General features: G+C 43.4%; 1 protein-coding gene across 4 annotated transcripts in view; it reads left to right on the top strand.

Annotated features, from left to right (window-relative positions):
- Positions 1 to 21,392, top strand: part of SETBP1 (SET binding protein 1) — a 263,727-nt gene that overhangs the window by 38,809 nt on the left and 203,526 nt on the right. For 3 of the 4 annotated variants that reach the window (XM_032674916.1, XM_032674915.1, XM_032674914.1), the window contains one exon: positions 14,557 to 14,640. The exons of the other annotated variant lie outside the window; for it this stretch is intronic. In XM_032674916.1, coding sequence (XP_032530807.1) covers positions 14,557 to 14,640 — 84 coding nt within the window. The remainder of the gene's footprint in view (positions 1 to 14,556; positions 14,641 to 21,392) is intronic. 4 annotated transcript variants of the gene reach the window in all.

Below are 21,392 nucleotides of genomic sequence, written 5' to 3'. Positions count from 1 at the left end.
TCACCTTCAAAAGGGAAGCTTGTCCCCTCTTGTGTTCAGCAAGGGAGGCTTGGTTTTATTTAATTATGAATGTTTTCAGGACACGTGCTGCTGCATCGTGTTTGCATGAAGGTTTGGGGTTTAAATTCCAAAGAGTTTTGGACCTCAAAACGCAGGAGTATCCAGCATGCAAGCTAAGGAATTGAAAATGTGGATTTCATGCTTAAAATGAAAATATCAATCCATTAAACTTCCTCTGTTTTTATCTCCCTCCCTGTGAATAAGGGATATGACATCACAGGCCATCCTCTGTGAGAAAGGAGTTAGTTCCTAAGATCTACAAGGCACTTTAAGTGCCAAAGTGGTATCAAAGCATCATTTGATTTTTTTATTTGGCCTGTTCTGGCTTCAGGTCAAAATGAGAGAAACACGAAAAGATCTTGAGTCAGCGCTGCTTTTGTTTTTATGTTTAAGTTTGAAACCCTAAAAATGAAAAGACAGTGATACAGGAAATATAAACTGAAACTGAAAAGGAGACTTGAAGAAGCCCAAGAGAAATGGAAAATCTGAACTTTGCCAGAGCGTCTTCAGCTGTGATGATCTGAAGGCTGAGCTCACCCCAGGGTGGGAAATTGCACTTTTTCATGTAACAAAAAGAGAAGAGCTTCTCTCAGGGGACTGATGAGTCTGGTCACCTCAAAAGTTTTAATTTCTAAAATAATACCCATAATATCAACCTCTGATAGAGCCTTCCTAAATCTTCGTTCGCGAAGCCTAGCCATGAATATCAACCTCTAATAATAGACCAGATCTCAACTTTCACAATTTCCAGGCTAGTGCTTTATCTACCAGGCCATAGTATTTCTCCAGGGTCATCTGCTCAGGTGCTCAGGATTTTATGCTGAGAAGAACCAGTTTCTGACCAGAAGTTTAGAAATTTACCCTGTTCACAAAAGAAATTTTTTTTTCTTCCTCTGTCCCTGTGGTTTCTGGTTCTCAGGGACTCATTTCCCTGTAAGAGGTTAAAGGAGCCTCCTACAAGCCCCGTGACACAGAGTTTCAGTGAAGTAGGGACCAAAACCAACTGTGTCTGAATAAATGTCTTGTTTGAGTGTTTGTAATCTGACTCAGCAGCCCAGACTTTGATTTTTATCTTCTCAGAGGAGTGGGTGGGAGGGACGGGTGATAACAGTTCAAAGCAATGCAGTTCCTAGCATCTGAGGCTAAAAGGAGGCATGGCATTTTACCATAAGGGCCATCCATATATCGATGTCATTAATTCCGTTTTTTGCCCCGTTGCTGTAGCATTTTATGACTGGGATAGAGGCTCAGAACATTCATGTTTCCTACAGGACACTTTGCTTGTTTGGAATATTTTAAGAATTACAGATATACTTCATCCTTCCCTTACTAACTTTGCTTGTTACACCTCAAGTGAATATGATGAGTGGGCTTAGGTGAAATTGAACATCAAATGTTAGAAAAACAGTTAAATAACATGGGTGGCAGTTGGTAAGTTTGATAGGTTTAGTTGGAAAGATCTCCCTCAGTTTTTGAATTAAAAGAAAGTTGTCCTTGCCTTCCCAAAAATGTAATTCTTCTCTCAAAGAATGAAAATGTGCAGAATTTGTTTTTTTGGGCTTCAGGCATGCACAGAAGAACCTATATTGCCTTTGGGGTATTCAAATGAAAACAAACATGCTTCTTTTTGGCCACATTTGGCTAGATCAGAGAGATCACTGGGCATTTATTTGTTTATTTTTTTCTTAACTGACACCATTTTTATAATGAGTCCAAACTGAAGATTTGTAAGCGCTGTAAGTTCCTCCCACTGCTTTGGCTTAGGCCTTTGAAGCTCCAAGCAGGCCAGAGAGGAGGCTGGATCTGGCTGGCAGGAGCTGTGTCTGCCACTGCTCTGTCCTGGCTCTGCTGCTCTGCCCGGGCTGCCCCTGGCCTCTGATGGGAATTAAGGGGCTTTTGGTTGTGTTTTATCTCCTTTGTGGCAAACTAGGCTGCCTGGCCAGCAGCCTGGCTGTCTCTTCATGCTCGCCACTGACTTGCATGTTACCATTCTGTTTCCTGTAATTTTGGGTCCGGCTCTTGCAGGAGCAGAAAGGCGTAGGTTTAGGTCCAGTCTTAAATAGTGGATTGCGGCCTGCTGTGACTCAAAGCCCTGGGGTTTTTGGTTTTTGATCTTCCAAACCGGATGCTGAGGCAGCTGATATGGGAAGCTGGAGGTGGCAGATGGCCTTAAAACACCCCTAAAACTAAGAGCTTAGTAAGAACCACCGGCCAAGACAAACCTGGAAGCCTTGTCCCAACAGGCTTCATGGCTGGGACTCTCAAGATAGAGGGGCTCAGCTCTTCATGGACTCATAGAATATCCTGAGTTGGAAGGGATCCATACGGATCATGGAGTCCAAGTCTTGGCCCTGCACAGGACAGGCAAGAAACCCACTATGTGCCCCAGAGCATTGTTCAAACACTGCTTGAACTCTGACAGGCTTGGGGCTGTGACCACTTCTGTGGGGAGCCAGTTCAGTGCCCAACCACCCTCTGGGGGAAGAATCTTTTCCTAATATCCAGCCAAAACTTCCTCTGACACAACTTCATGCTGTTCCCTCAAGTCCTGTCACTGGTCACCAGAGAGGCTTCAGACTGCTCTCACATGCTTGACTCTTCATACCGAGGACGTGGTTGGGCTTCCTTGGCCGACAGGTGGGCAGCATACCACAGAAGTAGTCTCTGAGTGTGCTGCCCCTTTTGCCAGCATGGCTAGGTGTGATGCAGCACTAAGGAGGCTCCTCTTTAAAGATGACAGTTATCCCTTGGCCTTTGTGAGGCCAAGATGGGCAAACTGTCCTTTAAATTCCACTAGTAGTGATCATGTAGCTGATGGAGGTTAAATTATGCCAATCTAGAGGGCAAATTATGCCAATCTAATCCAATATTTGGGTGGTAGAGCTCTGAAGGCATTAAGTTCTGTTGCATAAATCAAGGACTCACAGTTGAACACCTTAGATGTGCTAGACTAGAGATGATCTAGACCAGAGGTGATCTTCCTACTAGTTTGAAAGACTACTTTTAGACCCGTTGAAGAAATCCTATAATGAAAAGTTTTCTTGCCATTAAACATGGGAGAAGTGAAAGAATCAGAGAGACTTAAAGTGATTATCAAAATACAAAAACCTCTCAGAGGGAAAGTAAATCAAGGACCCCAAAATTTCTCAGTGTAATGCCAATAGCATCTTCATGAGAGGACAGCGTTTTCCCTTAGCACAACATGCAGATGCAGAGTATTTTTGTAACCTTACTACAGAGTGGAAAAATGTGAAATTATGTGTTTCTGGAACGGCTTGGAGCTTTTGCTCCAGTCAGAGAGATGAAAGATGGTACCTGCTTCTCCTTGACCTGCTGCAAGTGGCATCTCAGCAGTGGGCACATTAGGGGATCTCCCGGGGCTTTCCCTTCCAGTTACAAAAAAGCCAGTGTCCTCATTCCCTTCACAGGATGAATTGGTTGGTTTTGTGGAAAACTGAGACCCCAGGGGGTGACAGTGTTCTGGAGTCAGCTTGGATGCCATTAGCTCAGAGTTGATCAGTTCCAGCTCCCACATCTCTAAACAAAAGCACAAGAAAAATGAACCCGCCTCTTCCCAGTTTTCCATACTGCGCAGCCTTCCCATTGACTTTATTGCAGTTCATTGTTATCCCTAACTAGAGAATTCTGATTTAATGGTGTATTGGACAGATTGTGGTCGACACAATTCCCCTTTCCTTCCATCTTATTTCCATCGAATAATGTAATATGATCTTTAGCAAGTCCCTTTCTGTTTAAAGGAGAATTCAAACTGAGGAATCAGATTGATTGCTGTCTCTGTGTGCTTTTCTCTTCTCTGGAACACCTTCCCACTGTAGTAACATCAAATATAAAGACTGGGGAACTTGACCTGACAGGTGCCAGCTCTTGGAAATACAAATGTTCAGCCGTAGGAAATATCTCTGTCGCAGCAGCGCTGTGGAAGCAATTAGGTAGAGGATAATGGATGGGCTGCAGTGAGATAGGAGGGAATGACTCCACAGAGGTGCTTCATGGTGAGATCATAAACCACAACAGCAGAGCGTGGATGGGCTGGTGATGTCAGCCAAAACCTGTGGTGGGATTTGTCTTTTCACAGAGGACTTCTCTCTGGCTGTTGTTGTTGTTGCTGCTTTTAATGGTTTCCCAAATCCGGAGGCCCTGCTGTGGGGTGACTGCAGTGTTAAAGTTGGAAACACTGCTGTGTTTTGGTTTTAGGTGAACTTCTGGTTTCTCTTTCCTCTGTCACAAAGTGTTTTTCATTCATAAGCTACTTCTTCTTTTCTGAAGACTGCAAGTGGGCTGCTTGGATGAGGAAGGGGGGGTTCTCTAGCATGAGGCACGTGGTGGGATTCTTGGGGTCGTCCTGTGCAGGGTCATGAGTTGGACTCAATGATTCTTGTGGGTCCCTTCCCACTCATAATATTGTATGATTTTATGATTCTATGTGATGGACCACAAGCCCAGCTGTTGGAAAAGTCAGTGTAGCCTTTCCTTTGGGGCACCCCTTACAACACTGTTGCTTACCTACATGTATGAATGCAAGTGTAGAAAAATGGGGAGCCTGAGACAGACAATGCTCATGTTGATCAGTGATTGCAAGTGGAGGAACAATCACGCATGAAAACATTCAGTCTACTCAGATTTGCTCTGTTGTTGAGTCAGGCTGCAATGGAAAAACATAAGCTTTAATCAGAAGGTACTGCCTTCAGGAGGATCTGCTCCTCTACTCTGTGTTTGGGAAGGAGTCAGGTGTAGGCACATGGCTAATGCAAGGACTCTTTCCCTAATGGTCTGTGCAACACCACCTTTCCTTCCGGGGAAGCATCTGGGACTTAACTGTTCCCACACACAAGCCCTGTTGCTTTGGAAAGAGGAGATCTGATCTTCCTCTCTGTCTGCCTCTCCCTGCAGGGGCTTCCCCTCCATGATCTGATGGAGCTCCTAATGGTAATTATCGTTGTCTCGTGTCTCAGCGGTGTCGGCCTCGAGACGAACCCACCGTATGGCTTTTGATACCCGTCTCAGGGCGAGGCACGTGTGCCCCTGCACACGCCTCTGTGCTCCCCACGTTTTGCACTCTGCAGGGAAACACGAGCTGAATCCTGCCTCTCCTTCTTAGAGGTAAATAAATGCAAAACCAGGTTGAGAGGACTGAAACGCGATTAACTTCCTTCTGGCACACGCACCCACCTCTGCACGTTGTCTCGTCACAAGCTAAAAAAATAAAGAAAAAGCAGTTAACAGTGTTGAAAAAAGTTTCCTTACTCTTTTTTCACTCTGCTGTATAAATGGTTTATTATTTGTCTGTTTTAGAGAACTATTTTTCAGGTTAATTTTTTTTTTTAATCTTTAAGTTTTCATTTCAGCTTGAAAAACAAACATAACTTCAGTTATATCCACAGCTCTGCTCCCAGACTTTCTCCCCACCCTAGCACAAATATTTAGTGATGGTGAGCCATGCTGTTCCTTGAGCTAACCTCTTTTTCCTTTAAAAAAAATATGATTTCTGCGCTTGGCAGGGATGAAAAATTTTTAGAGAAACAGCATGGAAATAATTAGGTGTTTCTGGATCGGTCTATTTTTTTTCTCTTCTGACTTCTTTATTGTCACTTTCTTTCTTTTCCTCTGGTCTTGAAGGGTCAGAGCTTGGGAAGTTAGGGTGCATCATAATCTAGTGCAACTTCCCCCTCTCCGAGTCACATCTCTCCTTGCTCTAGCCTGTGCTACTTTAAAAAAAAGTGAGGGGATTTTGAAAGTTAAGGAAAATCTTAGCCCACCATCACAGTCGTCATGCTCTGAAGAATCTGCATTTTTTTCCCCAGCCTGGTTCAGGAGATGAGGATCTCTCTTTGCCTCCCCTGGCTGGAGGTTTTTCAGTGGGAATCTCCTTGCTGGAGTGTGGTGCCTCCTTGCCAGAGGAGCAGCACATGGGTTGATCTCTGTGAACAGGTTAAATAAACAGGACTATGTTTGGGTTAATTGTCGCTGGTTCTGCTGCTCTCCATTACTGATCTATCTGGGAGACTGGCCAGGGAGCAGATGCGAGAGACAGCATCATCACCTCCCTCCTTGTCCTCATTGTGTCTGGATTTATCCTTTTTCTTTTCCTTGTCCCCTCACCCCTTTTTCTTTTCTTTTCTTTTTTTTTTTTCTTTCTTTTCTTTTTCTTCCCTGATTTTTTTTTTTTCCCTTTGGCTGAGCAAATAGGCCAGATGGCAGTGAGGGGAACAGACAACAAGTGAGCCATGGCATATGGGCAGCCTGTTTAATTTCGACTCCTGTTGGGAAGTGGCTTGCAGGGAGATAAGTTACAAAAGCAGAAGAGGAGGAGGAGTGTGTTGGAGGGGAGGGGCAGGAAGAAGGGGAGACCCTTTTTGGGATGAATCAGCCCAGCCGAGGGAGTCCGGGGCACGGGGGACTGAGACCTTGGCTGCATTCCTGACACAAAGCAGTAAATTAGCTATTTCCATGTCAGTTTGTGCAGGAAGTCTTGTTGGCTGAACACAGGAAGGAAAGATGGAGGTGTCTGTCTCAAATGAGGAGGAGGAGAGGAGGAGGAGGAGGAGAACATATCTCCAGTTTCACCTCACCTACTCTGCCCCAGGCAAGATCCAGCCAGGTTTAGGAGCTGGGATGCTGAGACATTTGCCCAGCTGCACAAGAGGAGTCATGTTGCCCTAGATGATTGTTTTCTGTGCATATAGGATTGTGTATATTTTGCTCCTGTGGGCATCAGTGTGAGATCATCCACTATAGATGTCGTTGAAGCAAAAGACATGACTTTTTAAGTTTTGAAACAAAACTAAGTAAAAGATTGACACAAAACAAACTGAAAGGCAGCCTAATAATAATGTAGTTGACAGTGATTCCCCTTCCCTTCCCTTTTAGCCTTCATTTTTCTCTCTCTCTCGTTTTCCTTTTTGAATTCAATATGCTATCTATCAGCTTCTTGCTATCTATTCACATTGTTCATGCATTTTGGATTTTGCTGGCTGGGACCGGAGGGAGTCTTGCATTGAATGTGTCTCAATGATTTAGGAACAAAATTAGAGTTAATTGCACTAAATTATAGATATGTGAGGCTTGCTGGCTTTGTTTTGAGGAACTGGGACTTTGGGAGAGGGTGAGGGAGGGGTAGGTGTATTTTTCTTAGGTTTTATAATTGTGTTGCTTTTGCATCACAACCTCATTGAAATGTAGTTTAAAATGGCTGCACAATTTAGGAATTTGAGAAGTTTTATTCCCGCTGATGCTCAGTGGATTTGGTGTTCCTTGGTACAGGCTCTCAACACCTTCACTCCAGAGGCATTTTTAAAAATCACTCGCTTTGGCCAACGATATACTAATTTTGTTCTACTTTCTCCTCTTTGATGGGAACAAGCACGGAATCCCAATACAATCATCACATGCATGGACCATTTGGAGCTCTGTGTGTATTATCAGCACCTTGACTGGTGAAGTGGGACTCTATCTCGATGTGCCCATGAATGGGATTCATCTGTGAGCTCCATGCTTGTGCTTGGCAGGGTGGGGAAACTATACAAACCAATTACCTCTGGAAATCCTGAGCCCTGTTGGCAGGATTCAGATGATCCTGGACCACAGTTGCACTCTACGCCTGCACAAAGAACTTCTTATATGACATAAATTCTACAGAGAAGTTTTCATTCGCCAGAGAATCTGAGGAGAAATGATTATGCATCGCTGGCTTGGTGGAGCAGAATTTTAACTTCCAGCTCAGGCACTCCACCACTGATTAGTTTTAACATGAAATAGAAACACAAGCCTGTGATTTATTGGTGAAATATTTAAGATAGATTGTTAAATTATTCAAATAGCAGAGTTTAAAGCAGAGAGGGGGAAAAAAAAAGTTCATCCAAAGCGCTCAGTTTTCTTGAATTTTAAATTGAAAAGTGTACATTTGGACTCACTAGATATGTGAAACACAAAGTGTTATTTCAGTGTGAAGGCAGACATATTTTAGAGTGAAAATTTTCAACTTTATTATCCTCCCAACAAACTTAGCCTTTAATTTTTCTCCAGTTGATCCCTGCAGACTCTGTTTCATCTGCAGTGTGAGGAATGGTACAGCCTCTGTTGTTTCCTACCACTCATCTACCACCTATTTAGGCACTCACCCTGCAGTTTTCCTCTTTCTATGAAAGCTAATGGAGAAGCTTTTTGTCTTACTGTTGATAAACCAGTCTTCTTGCCTGGGGTTTGGGTATCACCTCATCTTGTCTTGCCTTTGTGTTGATCTTCCATCCCACTTTAGAGAAGTTTGTTGAATCTGCTATGCTTGTCCTTGCCCACTTGCCCTCTGGCATCTCTGTAACATTATCACAAGGTAAAATTAGAGATGTCTTCCTGGAGAAGGAGATAAGAATCATGCTCATGGTCTGTAAGGACCCCAGAGGCGTACCAGTAATAGTGTAGAGTAGTGAAATTAAGTTGGAATAAAGCATAAAGTTTTTTTTGTGGAACCTTGATATTCATTTCATAGAATCACAGAACTGTTTGAGTTGGAAGGGACATTAAAGGTCATCTCATTCCAAACCCCCTGCCATGAGCAGGGACACCTTCCACTAGACCAGGCTGCTCCAAGCCCTGTCCAACCTGACCTTGAACACTTCCAGGGATGGAACATACTCGCTTTCTCTAACTTTTTCCCCCAACATTTGAGATAAAATGTATGGAAATTGCGGCATCCTGGGGAACATTTACTCTTTGCCTAAGTTTCTCCAAATTTGAGAGAGCTTCCTAGCTTCCACAGCTGTGTCTGTCGTGAATATAAGATCAATGTGACACACAAAAAGCAAAAGTGATTAGACTTTGACACGTCTTCAGTGAAAACACATGGGAAATATGTGTCAAGATCCTTGGATGGCTTTGAAAATTTCAGCCCTCTCTCTTCATCTGCTCACATTTCAGCACAGAAAAAGGAGCATTTTTCAAGTCTGATCTCCTCTAGCAAGCCCTCAGTTTTATGCAGTGCATCTTAGGAGGAGAGAACTTTCAAGGTCTGAGTCTTTAAAAAATTTTTTTTCAGCTGAAAAAAATTTAGTTAGAACAGGCAAATCCTAACAGTACTTTTGCAATTTTTCTGTTGTTGTTGTTTTGTGGGCTTTTTGGCGTATTTCTGTGTGTCTGCATTCTACTTTTCCACCTGCATTCAAAGTGAAGCTGATAGAAAAGGATTTACTTGGCCTTTTTGTTGCTGAAGGGGGAAGAGTGCCATTTTTTTTAGTGCTGCAAGACAGACTCTGCAGGTGAAACTACCCCAGCAGGGGCAATCCTGCCCAGAGGGGACAACTCCAGGGACTTAAGATTGAAGCAGGGTTGGGGTTTTTTTTGTTGTTTTTCCTTTTCTCTTCTTTGTGGATTTGTTGTGCTGTGGGACCAGGTCCTTTATGGCACATAGGAGTGGGGTTTATGGAGCAATCAACTCCATCATCATCAGCAGCAATCGCATAATGCTTCAGCCTTTTGTAGTAGATTTTGTGTGTGTGTGTGAGCTGAAAGTATGGCCGGGAGGGAAGGGGATGTGAAACGTTGGGATTCTTTTTTTTTTTGTCTTTTTATTTTTTTTTTCTTAACTTGGAAAGAGCCTGTCTGAGTTCCTTTATGCTTTTCAAGCTCAGGGATGAGAGAGAGCGAGCGCATGTGTGCGCGTCTGTGCCCATACAGTTCGCTCAAGTGGGAAAAAACCCCGTTTGCGGTTCACACAGGAGGAATTTCTGATGGGAGAAAACAGTGCTAAGCAGAAAGGCACATCCTGATCTCTAGCAAGTGAGGGGCACGCTGGCGCACACACGCACACAACACATACTCTCCGGGCGCTCTGCATAATACGTGCAAAGCGCTGCCCTTTAATGAACGTAACCTATGGCGGCTGGGATGCAGCCGGCCAGACCTCGCCATTAATAAACTGGGAACATTCTTCTCCTTTTTTTTAGTCCCTTTCAATGCCAGCCCTGCGGTTTGATCTCCCTTGAATGCTGCTCCCCCTCATTTGGGGCTCCAATTCTGAGAAGATTTGGCGCATTGTTTGAGGTCGCAGGATGTCGGATTGATTTCGGAGCTTTTGTATTGACTCCGGGCTCCTGAATGAAGCTGTCATGTGTGTCTGTGGTTGGCTAGCAGGCTGTCCGGCTGCAAGCTGTGCCTTCCTTTGTTGTTTAGGCCTCATTGAGCTGAGGGAAGAGGCTCATTTCAGGGTGATTTACCACCACCCAAACACCAGCTGTCTGTTGTACTGCCGCTTGCCTCCACCTTGGATTCAGTTCTTGTTTCCCTTCGTTTTCCCCCCTTCTCTCCCACTCTTCTACTATAGGCACTTGGGTACTGGTTCTTCAGAATGTGTGGATCACCCTGACAGAACAGCATAAAAAACATAATAAACACTGAATATGTTGTTCTTCTTAATTGCATTTGTGCACCCATGGGGATTTTTAGAGTTCACTGTTGCAGTCACAGAATCATAGAATAATGTCTTGAGTTGGAAGGGACCCACGAGGATCACCGAGTCCAAGTCCTGGCCCTGCACAGGACAGCTCCAAGAGTTATACCATGTGCCTGAGAGCCTTGTCCAAACACTTCTTGAACTCTGGCAGACTTGGGGCTGTGACCACTGCCCTGGGGTGGTTCCAGCACCTGACCATCCTCTGTGTGTTTGTGCCAGCTCCCTGGGGAAGAGGCTAATTCCAGTATTTTCAGTAGCCGTTGCCCAGAACAGAGGAAGGTTGATGAAAACCAAGCAGGTCACAGCCCTGCTGTACCTGTCAGCCACTGCAAGGTGCACGACACAGTGCTGCTAATCTGAGCCCACCTCTCGAGCTGAGCTTTTCAGCCGCAGGCTTGGGAGAGCGGGAGGAGGACGGGGATCCTCTCGTTAATCCCAGCTACCTCCTCCAGAGCACAGAGCCTGGCAGCTCCGTGGAGGCCCGCCGGTGCCATGTGCCTCGTGTCTGACTCCTTTAAACAGGGCTGGCAGCTCTGCCTGGGACAGCTCTGGGCGACGCTGCCGTGATTTGTGTGCGCCCCTGAGCCTCCCCCGGAGCCGCTGGCGTGAAGCGAGTTGTGACCGACCCTCATTTGACTTCTGGGTGACGCAGTTCGGTATTTCTCGACCACAGTCTGTTAAAATTGGCAACCGCTCAGCTCCTGTCACCCGTGCAGCTGAGATAATTAAGCCTGTTACTATTATTATGATTTTTTTTCTTCTTTTTCTGCACATTTTGGCCAACTACTGGAGCCTGTGGTGCAAGGAGATGGGTGAGGCCAGAGAGATCCTCTATAAGAGGTGGGATGATGTGACATATGTGCTTTGTCAAGGAGCCTTCTTGCTCTTTGCCTTGGGAAGGGTGGTGTCTGACAATGGGTAGGAGCCAGCAGAAGGCAAAGTGAGCTTCCCTTCTGGAAAACCTTGTGCCTACCTGCTTCTAAACCACACCATCTCATCAAAAGTAGGCAGTACATCTGTAAGATTTCAACATAACTGTGCTCCTCCTCAACACTGTTATTAAAAGGCCAGGAAACATGGAAATGATGCTCCATGAATCAAGACCAAACATCTATTAATACCCAGTGAGTTGAGGCTCCCCTCTTTGCAGTGTTCTTCTCTCTCTCTTATGCTCATCAGGCGCTGCTGGACGAAGGAAGGAGGGATATATCAGGAGGCAACATCCAGAGTAGGATAGCCCCAGCGAGATGTTTTAATTTCTTAACAAACTCTTTGGGCACTAGAAACTGTAAAATAACATACAGATAAACAAACAAAAACTCCCTAACCCTTAGCACCCTGGAGGGCTCTGTTTCAGATCACTGAATAAAAGCTGAAGCTGCATATGCATGTTTAATGTAACACAAGGCGTGTGCTGCGCAAAAGCATGCTTCCTTCTAATCTGGTTCCAGACAGAAGCATCCAAACAGAAGCCCCTTTCCCTATCCCCACTGAACTGCTTGGTGTATGTGAGGAAACCCCTGAATGACAAGGCCTCCATCTGCTCTGGAACAGAGTTGCGACTGGCTGCAAATGTTGTCCATATGCTTTTTTTTTTTTTCCTTTTTGCCTTTCAACTTAGCTGCCTAATGTTAGACACCTATCCCCAAATTAAGCATCTGCTCATAAGAAGCTTTCCCAAAATAAGGTGGAGGTAGCAGCTCATTCAGCCAGTGCACATTAGGAGAGGTGCACCTGCAGCTGGAAAAGGATGTAAAAATATTCATCCAGTGCATTGCTTTCATTTGATTTTTTTAGGGAATGGAAGAGCCCCTTCATTCTTGTACTGCCAGAGAAAAAGAAAAAAAAAAATCTAGTTTTGGGTTAATATTCCCCTTCTACTCCTGATTTCCCGGATGACTATGGGCAACACCTTGCAATTTCTCTCTCGTAAATAAAATTGGTGATATTTCCACTTGGGCAGGAGAACATGACTGTGGTTTGCCATGAGCTCAGGTCACATTAGAGCCATGGAAGGCTCTAAAAATGTGAGTTTTTCCCTTGGCTTTTTGTTAAAAAAGAGCTGGATTACCTTTTTCAACATGACGACTTTGCAGTGGATACTGGGACAAATTAACCATCAACAAGGTATATATGGATCTAGTTTCCTAACCACAAGTGTGTGTCACTGCTAAAGGTACCCCAGTATATCCTGACTGCACATCGGCTGCCTGTTAGGAAATGTGTGGGTCTCTCTTAGGTCCTTTGTAGCTCCAACTTGTCTCATATAGTGTGAGATGTGTAGAAGGTGTTCTGTGGTTAGACAGACGAGTCTCTTCCTGTGCCTCAGTTTCCTATCACTATCAACATAATTTGCTTTAACTTCTAGTTTAATCACTTCTTTCTCAGCAATGGTTTTTGAATTTTAGAGATTATAGACTGATATTTGAAAGACTGTAATAATGGGGCAAGAGCAAAACACCACTGATAGATTGGAGTCACAGGCGGAGGATGCCAATTGCAAGTAGTCCCATGAAAACCTCAAAGTTTGACAGGATGCTATCAGCAGACCAAATGAAGCATCTTGTTAGGTATCAGACTAAGTATCAGTACTACCTTTTCAGTGTCTTGTTTTTTTCCCAGCTTCTCTTTTGGAAAGAGGAAAAAAGATCATTTCTGCACATTATCTGACCTTGCTGGGACTTGTGTGATGCTGAGGTCACCAAGTAAGAGATCTTACCACACCTGGCAGGTTGCAGGCTCTCCCAAGGTGACCAAAAGTTTATCTGCCTGTTTGTAATTCCTGCCACCAAGGGTCATCTATCTGCTGTGCCCTGACATTGAGCAATGGCTGCAACTCCTTTTAATCATGCCCTTTCCCTTCCTCATCGTTTAGGACAGAGCACTTCCACTTGGCTAAACTCGATAACTGTGTTAGTGTTGGGGTCTCCTTTTCTATATTAATTAATCCAGCTGAAATCTCGTGACTCTTCATGGCTGTACACGATCAGATTCTCCCTCTGTTCCCCAGTGGATGCTGAGAGTGTTTATTTTTCAGCTGTGGGCAGCAGAAGTCTGAAAATAGACAATGTCTTTGTGCATGTGCCCATGGGAAGCAAGTAATTGTGACAGTAATTGTGGGGACTCCATTTCCTGTGTTACAGTCTGAGTTCAAGGAGCATTTTGACCAAACCTGGAATCCCAACCCCTTTCTGTCATGGTGGTTTATCAAGATGCCCAGGTTTGATAAGCAACAAAAATGCTATGGTGAAGAACCAGGGTGACTCAAATAATCCCCAGAAAAGAACCATGTTAACGTGAGGGACCTTGTTTCTCCGATCACGTTCAGTCTGATGGGTTTTCAACAAAAGTAAGGTGTCTGAGCTCAGCTTCCTTCTCAGACTGTTGGTTGCAGGTAAAAGGAGAGTGAGGGGACTCTGTTACTTTGCAAATCTGTTCTGGCCCCAGCATCCACCCCTGGAAGTGTTTGAGGCCATGCTGGGTGGGGCGTTGAGCAACTTTGTATAGTGAAAGGTGTCCCTGCCCATGGCAGGGGGTTTGAACTGGATGATCTTTAAGGTCCCTTCCAATCCAAACATTCTATGTTATAGAAATTACAGGATCTGTGCCAGCAGTGCTGGGTGAGGGTGGGCTGTTGAATTCCTGGCAGGGATTGGTACTTGTACTCTCTGAGCATGATAGGCTTTTTGTGTTCATGTAAATGTATGAAAACAACGGGTTAAAATAACTTATTTCTTTTCAGCTTTGCTTTCCCTCACCTTTGCTTTCCCTCAGCTTTGCTTTTCCATGCACTGTGCTATCCTTCTACCCCTGTCTATGTCACATCCCTGATGCTGTAATATTGGCCTTTGGGAAAGTTTTCTTGGCCGCTTGGGAGCTACCCCTCTGTGAAAGGGTACCTCCCAGCAACGCAAGATGAGTCCACAGGCTTCCCTAATGCTCTTTCTTCCCCTGTTTCTGGTAATAAATACAAGACTTCTTGGTCTTCAGCTGTTAAGATTGTGCTGATGTTTTTCTTGCCTTATCTCTTTTAGGGAAAAGTCATTGGAGATGCAAAACTGCTTATGAGTTGTGGTTGCAGAAAAGGGAAAAATTCTCAAGTGAAAGACTCAGATCAGGTCAGTCATTATATACCTTTACTGGTGGAAATACAAGAAATGTCTTAACATCTGGTGGATTTGATCTGTGCTGTTGCATATCAGAGTTCCTGGACACAAACAGAGTTCTTGACATGATCAACAACAGTACAACATTGATGTTTTTGTGTTTGTTATTTGTAGAAAAACCCTTAAGCAAGATCAGGGATTCCTTGCACTAGGAGCTGTTAATGCCCTAGCCTGGCTTATTCACATCTGGTTTATTTATTCATGAATTCTGTTTCTTTATAAAAATCCACTCCAGGCAATGCCTTTCTTAAAGAATATTGCATTTCCTTGCTGGCTAAATGCATGCAACCTTTGGTCTCCTACTGTATCTGCCTAGATGGGTGGCAGCTACAGAAAAACGTGCCATTCTTTGCATGCTTTTGTTCTGAAGTGACACCATCAAAAGGACATTTCTTATTGAGGTCCCCTCATGATAGACATGTAAAAACTTGCTCACAAACCGATGGCCAGGTTTCAATATTCATTACTTGGAATGAATGGCCCTTTATTCTAAAATTGGTCAAATTGACATTGGTGGGACCACTTGTAGGGTTCAGTAATTGCAAGTGAGATTGTCTGTGCTCGTTATGACAGCCAGCTGGTGGTCTCTTGCTACCTCCTACCATTTTGCACTTATTCATCTCTGTCAAATATTTTAGTTATTATGGCCTTCTGGCTTTGTAGGTAAAAAGAAGTTTGAATCTGGAGATCATTCTTTCCGAAAATGAAACAAAATTTGATTTGAGCATAAACATTTTGTAAAATCGGGTCATCCAGTCTTAAATATGGCAAAGTGAAACAGTTGATCTCAAAGGTCAAACAACTTTGTTCTCTAATGTACCTTGTGAACAGCCTGTGACTGGGTATAGACCTGAAGCAGATTCAAACAGTGTCCGCAAAGTTCGGAAACTCCTGATAATATCCTGAGGGGAAAAGAGATGAATTCTCAAGAAGAAAAGTATTTTTCATTTTTAAAATGCATCAAATTTTAACATTCATCAGCTGTAATTAATAACAATGTCTCTAAGCCTTGTTTTGTTAATATTTGAGAAGATCTGAGAACAGATCTATCTATCAGTCTATCCATCCATCCGCCTATTTTATAGTAGGCTCTGTTGTGGGGAACACTGGTCACACTTACAAATTCTTTGTCAGATTGAATCATTCATTGATTTGCTTTGTTTTGCTTGTGTTTTTTTGACTAGTATTTTCAAAATAACAGATTCATTCTCATGAGCTATATTATCAGTTGGCCATCAAGACAAGGATTCATATTACTTTTCTTTAAAGACTGGCTTCCCATTCTCTCAAATACGAGCTTAGTATTCTCATTTTGAAGTTCTAACGCATCAGGAAAAAATAATATGGAAACAAACACTCTAACCAATACTGGTATATATTTTTATATATATAAAGTATATATAAAAATATATACTTTTATATTTTGATGTATTCTGGTTTACAGGACTAAAGCAGCATTAAACCACTGGTAGTACAGATTAGAAATTAAATTGGAACACCCTGATTGCAGAGAGTTTTTACATAGCAGTATCTCTAAAAAACCCTGTGTGGTAGACTTGAAATTCATAAATGGCAATATTTTAATTATGGAGTAGGCAACAGTTTTCAGAGAGTAAAAAAATCCCGTTCTCTTTTATGTTTTCTGGAACAGTGAAAATTATTTTTTGCATTCAGTTACTTTCTGAAATCTAATTTTTGATGTTATCTGGTGATGTACTGACCATTTCAGTACCTCTTTCTTTACTGTGACAACATAAACTATGGGGCAAGTGCTTGCTTCAGAGGCTGTAAAGCTCATTCATCATGCCCCTGGCAGGGTCCTCTCTGTATTTCAGGGGACAGGAGGTGGATGGGGAGGAAACTAGTACAGGAGGGTGGGTGGCAGTGTGGAACATTTGTCTGTAAATGCGGGACCTCAGCTCAGCTTATAAATTATCCCCTGGGCCTTGTAGATAAACACAGACTTCTATGGTGACATCGGCTGGGAAAGGCAAACACTTGCCAATGATTGTAGGCTAATCCTTCAGGACACTAATTGCCAGAAAACCAAGGAAGCATTATTTTAGGAACAGCTTGTTTCACTTTGTGAAGGGGAAAAACAGTCCACCGGATTTAGTTTTGTTTGCAGAGCTTTTCTCCCTCCTCCTGCGCCCTGTCTCAGATTTTAAAGGTTTACCTTCATTATTGTTGTTGGGGCCTTTTTTTTTTCTTTTCCTTGCTTTGTATTTCACTCTGATGCCTCTTAAAACTTTTGTGAATATGCAACTTAGTTTTCATTTGCATGAATGTACGCATAAATAAGTAAATAGCTATTTTAAAGTTTTGGGACTCACCAACTACTTTTTGCCTGAAATTTCTGTGAAAGGTGATGTTTTGCAAAGATTTTATTTTTCTTTCATTCTTTTGAGTCAATTTGGAAACTGGCAAAAAGCCCCAAACACACAGCTCCACCAGTGAAAATCCCCACTTGAACTAATTCATCACCCCATTGCCAAGGGTTTAATTTACTGGCATTTCTCACTTGGCCTGTTCATGTGGAGAAGAGGACGCTGAGGGGAGACCTCATTGCAATTACGACTTCCTCATGAGAGGAAGAGGAGGGGCAGGCACTGATCTCTGCTCTGTGTGACCTGAGGGAATGGCCTGAAGTTGTGTCAGGCAGGGTTTAAGTTGGATATTAGAAACAGGTTCTTCCCCCAGAGGGTGGTTGGGCACTGAACAGGCTCCCCAGGGCAGTGGTCACAGCACCAAGGCTGGCAGAGCTCAAGCAGTGTTTGGATGACACTCCTAGGGACATGATGTGACGCTTGGGGATGGTCCTGTGCAGGGCTAAGGGTTGGATTCGATGATCCTTGTGGGTCCCTTCCAACTCAGCATATTCTGTGATTCTGTGGTTCTCCAGCGTGCCTTTGGAAGAAATGGCACCTTAAACTCCTTGACCTGAGATCTGCTTCCCCAAATCTGGCAGCCAAAACCACAATTATCTGCGTGATGTTTTCCGTGGTGCAAGGCACCAGTGTGTAAAACCTGTCAAGGGCAGAAGTGCAAACAGGCTCACATGGAGCTGGAGTTTCACAACAGGCACAAGGAACCCAACCATCCTGTCCCGGGAGAGGGACTGGTGACCTGTGTTGTGGGGCCTCCGAGTCCAACCTGAGCCCTCCAAGATGAGGTGGAAGGCTAAACAGCACAATAAAAATCCCACAAAAGCTTTGAAAACCTCAAAGGAGATACAGCTGCACTGAAGAACTAGAGTCTTATCGCCCATGCATGGTTTAGGTGAAACTGTGGGTCAGTGAAGCAGGATGACTTGAGAAGAGTCTTCAGATAAGACCACCTCTTGCCAGCAAAAGCTGTGTGTCTTTGGCTACCATTGGCAAAATTGCCAGTTGGTTGTGTGCTTTGTGGGAGTAAAATTCATCCACGCTCTGAGGCCCAGAACCAAGACTCTGAACCACAAACATCCCAGTGTAATTGTAAGGTTCATATGTGCTCTTAGGAGGAGTTATTAGTTTACCAATAGTTTATGCCTCCCCATAAATTATTATAATGTTGCTTAATATTTGAGGTGCATTGTTGTATAAGAATGGCAATCCTGGGCTAGAATTTCCTCATGCCAAGTAGTGTACTAACATAAAACAGGAAAGATGTTTCCTGGGGAGTGATTTCATTTGTGTACCTTCTGAGGGGGAAAAAAATAATTGTAATTTAAAAACAGGAGGAAAATGTGTGCGTGGGCAAATAATGTACATATTAGAAGCATGCATAAGATTGAGAACCAGAAGTAGCAGAGTGCTCCATATCCTCAGCACATGCAGCTCTGCTTTCTCAGGGTTTAGTTTTATTTGTTTTCCATTGCTTCTCCCAAAAGGTGGGTGGCTCATCAATGTTTAACTGCTCTTATCCTTTGATTTTTTTTTTTCTCTTGGCTTAACTTTTCTGATGGTTCCTGTGAGACCAAGTGTTACTGAGAAGTCAGACACTCCTGTCCTTCTGTGTGTTTGGGTTTGGTTTTAATATGACAAATGTATGCCTCCTCTGGAAATGGTATCCATGCTGCAGAGTAATTATTTAGTGAATGGTGGATCCAGTTCATGTCGGCAAGGATCAGATTAATCATTATTAATCATGACTCCTCCGACAGTAACCTCATCCCTTGCCTAAGTGCTGCTCTTTATTAAGAAGTGAAAGCTATTAGGGGATGGCTGGGCCATTGCTCTCATTGCACCAACACAGGGCTCAGGCCTTCTGGCAGGAGGCAGAGGAACTCAGTTCAAAGTTAAAAATAGTTGCACATGGTCCATGTTCCAGAAATGAAGTAGGCAGGTTCCCCTGTGGGCTTCTTCGGCCTCATCTGAGTGTCCTCCTTTCCCCTGAAGTCTCACGAGAGTTTGACTCTTTCCAAAGGTTGAATTCAGTGTTAGGGATTAAATAATCTCACAGAGGCTTTTTTATTTGTCTGCTAGATTTTCCTCTTTTTAAACTTAAGGAGATCCCAGTATAACTCAGTGTGTGCACGGTCCCTGCGGGGATAAGATTCTAAGGTCTATTCTAGTGGTTGCAACAGGTTTCAACAGCTGACGAGACTGACTGTGAGCTCAGCTCTCTTGGACTCCTGTTGTACCAAATAGATCCCAAATCAAGCAGCTTTTTTGAGGATTTCTGGATTCCTTGAAGGAACACTGGACTGTAGAGGTGATGCATGCAGTGGTGTCCACTTTGTGCAAAACAGTTGTGAGAAGTCCAATTTCTCTCTCCGAGCAGTTGGACTGGGGTTTGCAGACATATGTATCTCTATATCTCAAAATAGATCTTCCTTCTGTCACCAGAGATCTGACAAGACAGTAGTTTAATTCATAATTATTCTGGTTTTCCTAGCAGTACAGGTTCTTTTTAAAAAGGTGAGATAATGCTATCAATTGATGTCATCGTTGTTTCAGCAAAAGCACAATGAGTTAAGTACTGGATTGAAACCAATCTCCTCACCTCTCAAAACCCACCTTAATTACTTTTTAAAATGTTTTCACTGGCTTTGTGGAATTCCAGGACAAAACCAATTAGAAGAGAGCAAAGGAAAGAAAAACATCTTTTGTCTCCATCTAGCTCTTCAATACCTGACCGGTAGCAGTAGAAATTGGAGCAAACCTGCCACACTCTTGATCTCTGCCAAAGTTGTTGTGGGAATAACATTGTTTAATTGTCGAAGGAATTTATTGAAGGATAAAGGTATCAGCAAAGACAAAGTGACCAATACAAATTGTCTGGTAAACCACTGTCAAATTTTATGTGTTCAGGGCTACTGATAATTTGCCATCTTAAAAAACAGGGTGGGAGTTTGGAGGGGAGGAGGGTAAAAAGGGTATAAATATACCCACGTCTTTAAATAGCTAACTGACCTGGCCTGAATTGTGTCAGAGCTAAGTTCATTTGGCAGCCAGCACTGTAATATCTGCTGAGGGTGTAGCAGAGGGCTGAGACCAGATTTCGGAGAATCTGCCTTAGTTTTCCTGGCTCTCCCTTGCATTCTTCCACTTGTCAGCAAGAAATGCACTGAAGCACGAAATGAGGGGGTGCAAAGGCTCCCGCACTTTGTCTGAGCAAACCTGGATCACACCCCCATGGTTAATGTTTCTCTCTGCTAAAAGAAATAAGAGTAATAAAAATAAATGAAAGCATTGGCTAACTTGGAAATACAGGGTGGGAATGAAGCAAGAGGAGAGAATTGGGGGAGTGAAGGTGTGTTGTCCACCATTTCCTGCTCCCATGTTTATTGGCAGAGTTTGAATCTCTGCTTGAAAAATCGTTGGATTCTACACAGGTTGTAAAGAGCTAAAACAAGAAGTAAATTAAAAGAGTAACAGTGTTAAATGCCTGAGATATCTGGGCAGTAAAATGCCATTAAAAATACTTTGTTTGTTCAATAAAGCCTGCTAGATCATCATACAAAGAACCTGGAACTATAGGAAACTGTCCCAGAGTCCTTTGAGATCTCAGGGAGGTATTACACAGAGTACCACTGATAAACACATACTTTTCGGCACTGGTGCCTATTAAAGCAAATCTTATAGCTCTGACATTATGGTCATCTCACCAATATTTCCAAAATACTCACATAATACCAGTGTATCTTGTTCCTCCTGCGAGATCAGAGTGTTTCCCCCCTCCATGATACAGATGTTGGAACCACCTTTACTTACCTATTCACTCTCCACAATCTTGCTGCTGGTGGTGCTACAGGGAGAAACCAGTTCTGCTTGGTGAACCAACATGCTGTAGAAAATTAAATCTCAGAAATCTTTTCTAAAAGCTGGAACTCTCTTCCTCTTAGTGGGATCTGTCTGGGGACAAGAGGTGTTTTAATGAAAGGTTCCTCAGATGCCTTTTCTTGCACCTCCCAATTTCATGCAGCAATTATGCCTCGGTAATTGCTGGATCTAGTGCTGAGCATCTGCATTCCTGGTGGCTGGGAAAGTTTTTTGGTTTCCTCCATCTGTTGGGTAGAATTGAAGCAGTTGTGAAGTGGAAACTGGGTGGATAAGTCCCCATTCTTCAGATTTAAGTAAGTTTTAGAGGGATAATGCTGTGAAAGGAGCTTCCGAAATGTAAGCTTCTGAACAAAAGAGATTGAGGTTATGGATGTCCTTCACAAGTTCAGCTGTAATAGGTTTGTCTTGCAGTGGGTTACACCTCCCTTCACACAATGC

Source organism: Chiroxiphia lanceolata, chromosome Z (genome assembly GCF_009829145.1).
Source record: "Chiroxiphia lanceolata isolate bChiLan1 chromosome Z, bChiLan1.pri, whole genome shotgun sequence".
NCBI lineage: Eukaryota > Metazoa > Chordata > Aves > Passeriformes > Pipridae > Chiroxiphia > Chiroxiphia lanceolata.
Note: the sequence above shows the minus strand (reverse complement) of the source record. Positions and strands in the feature narration are given on the sequence as shown.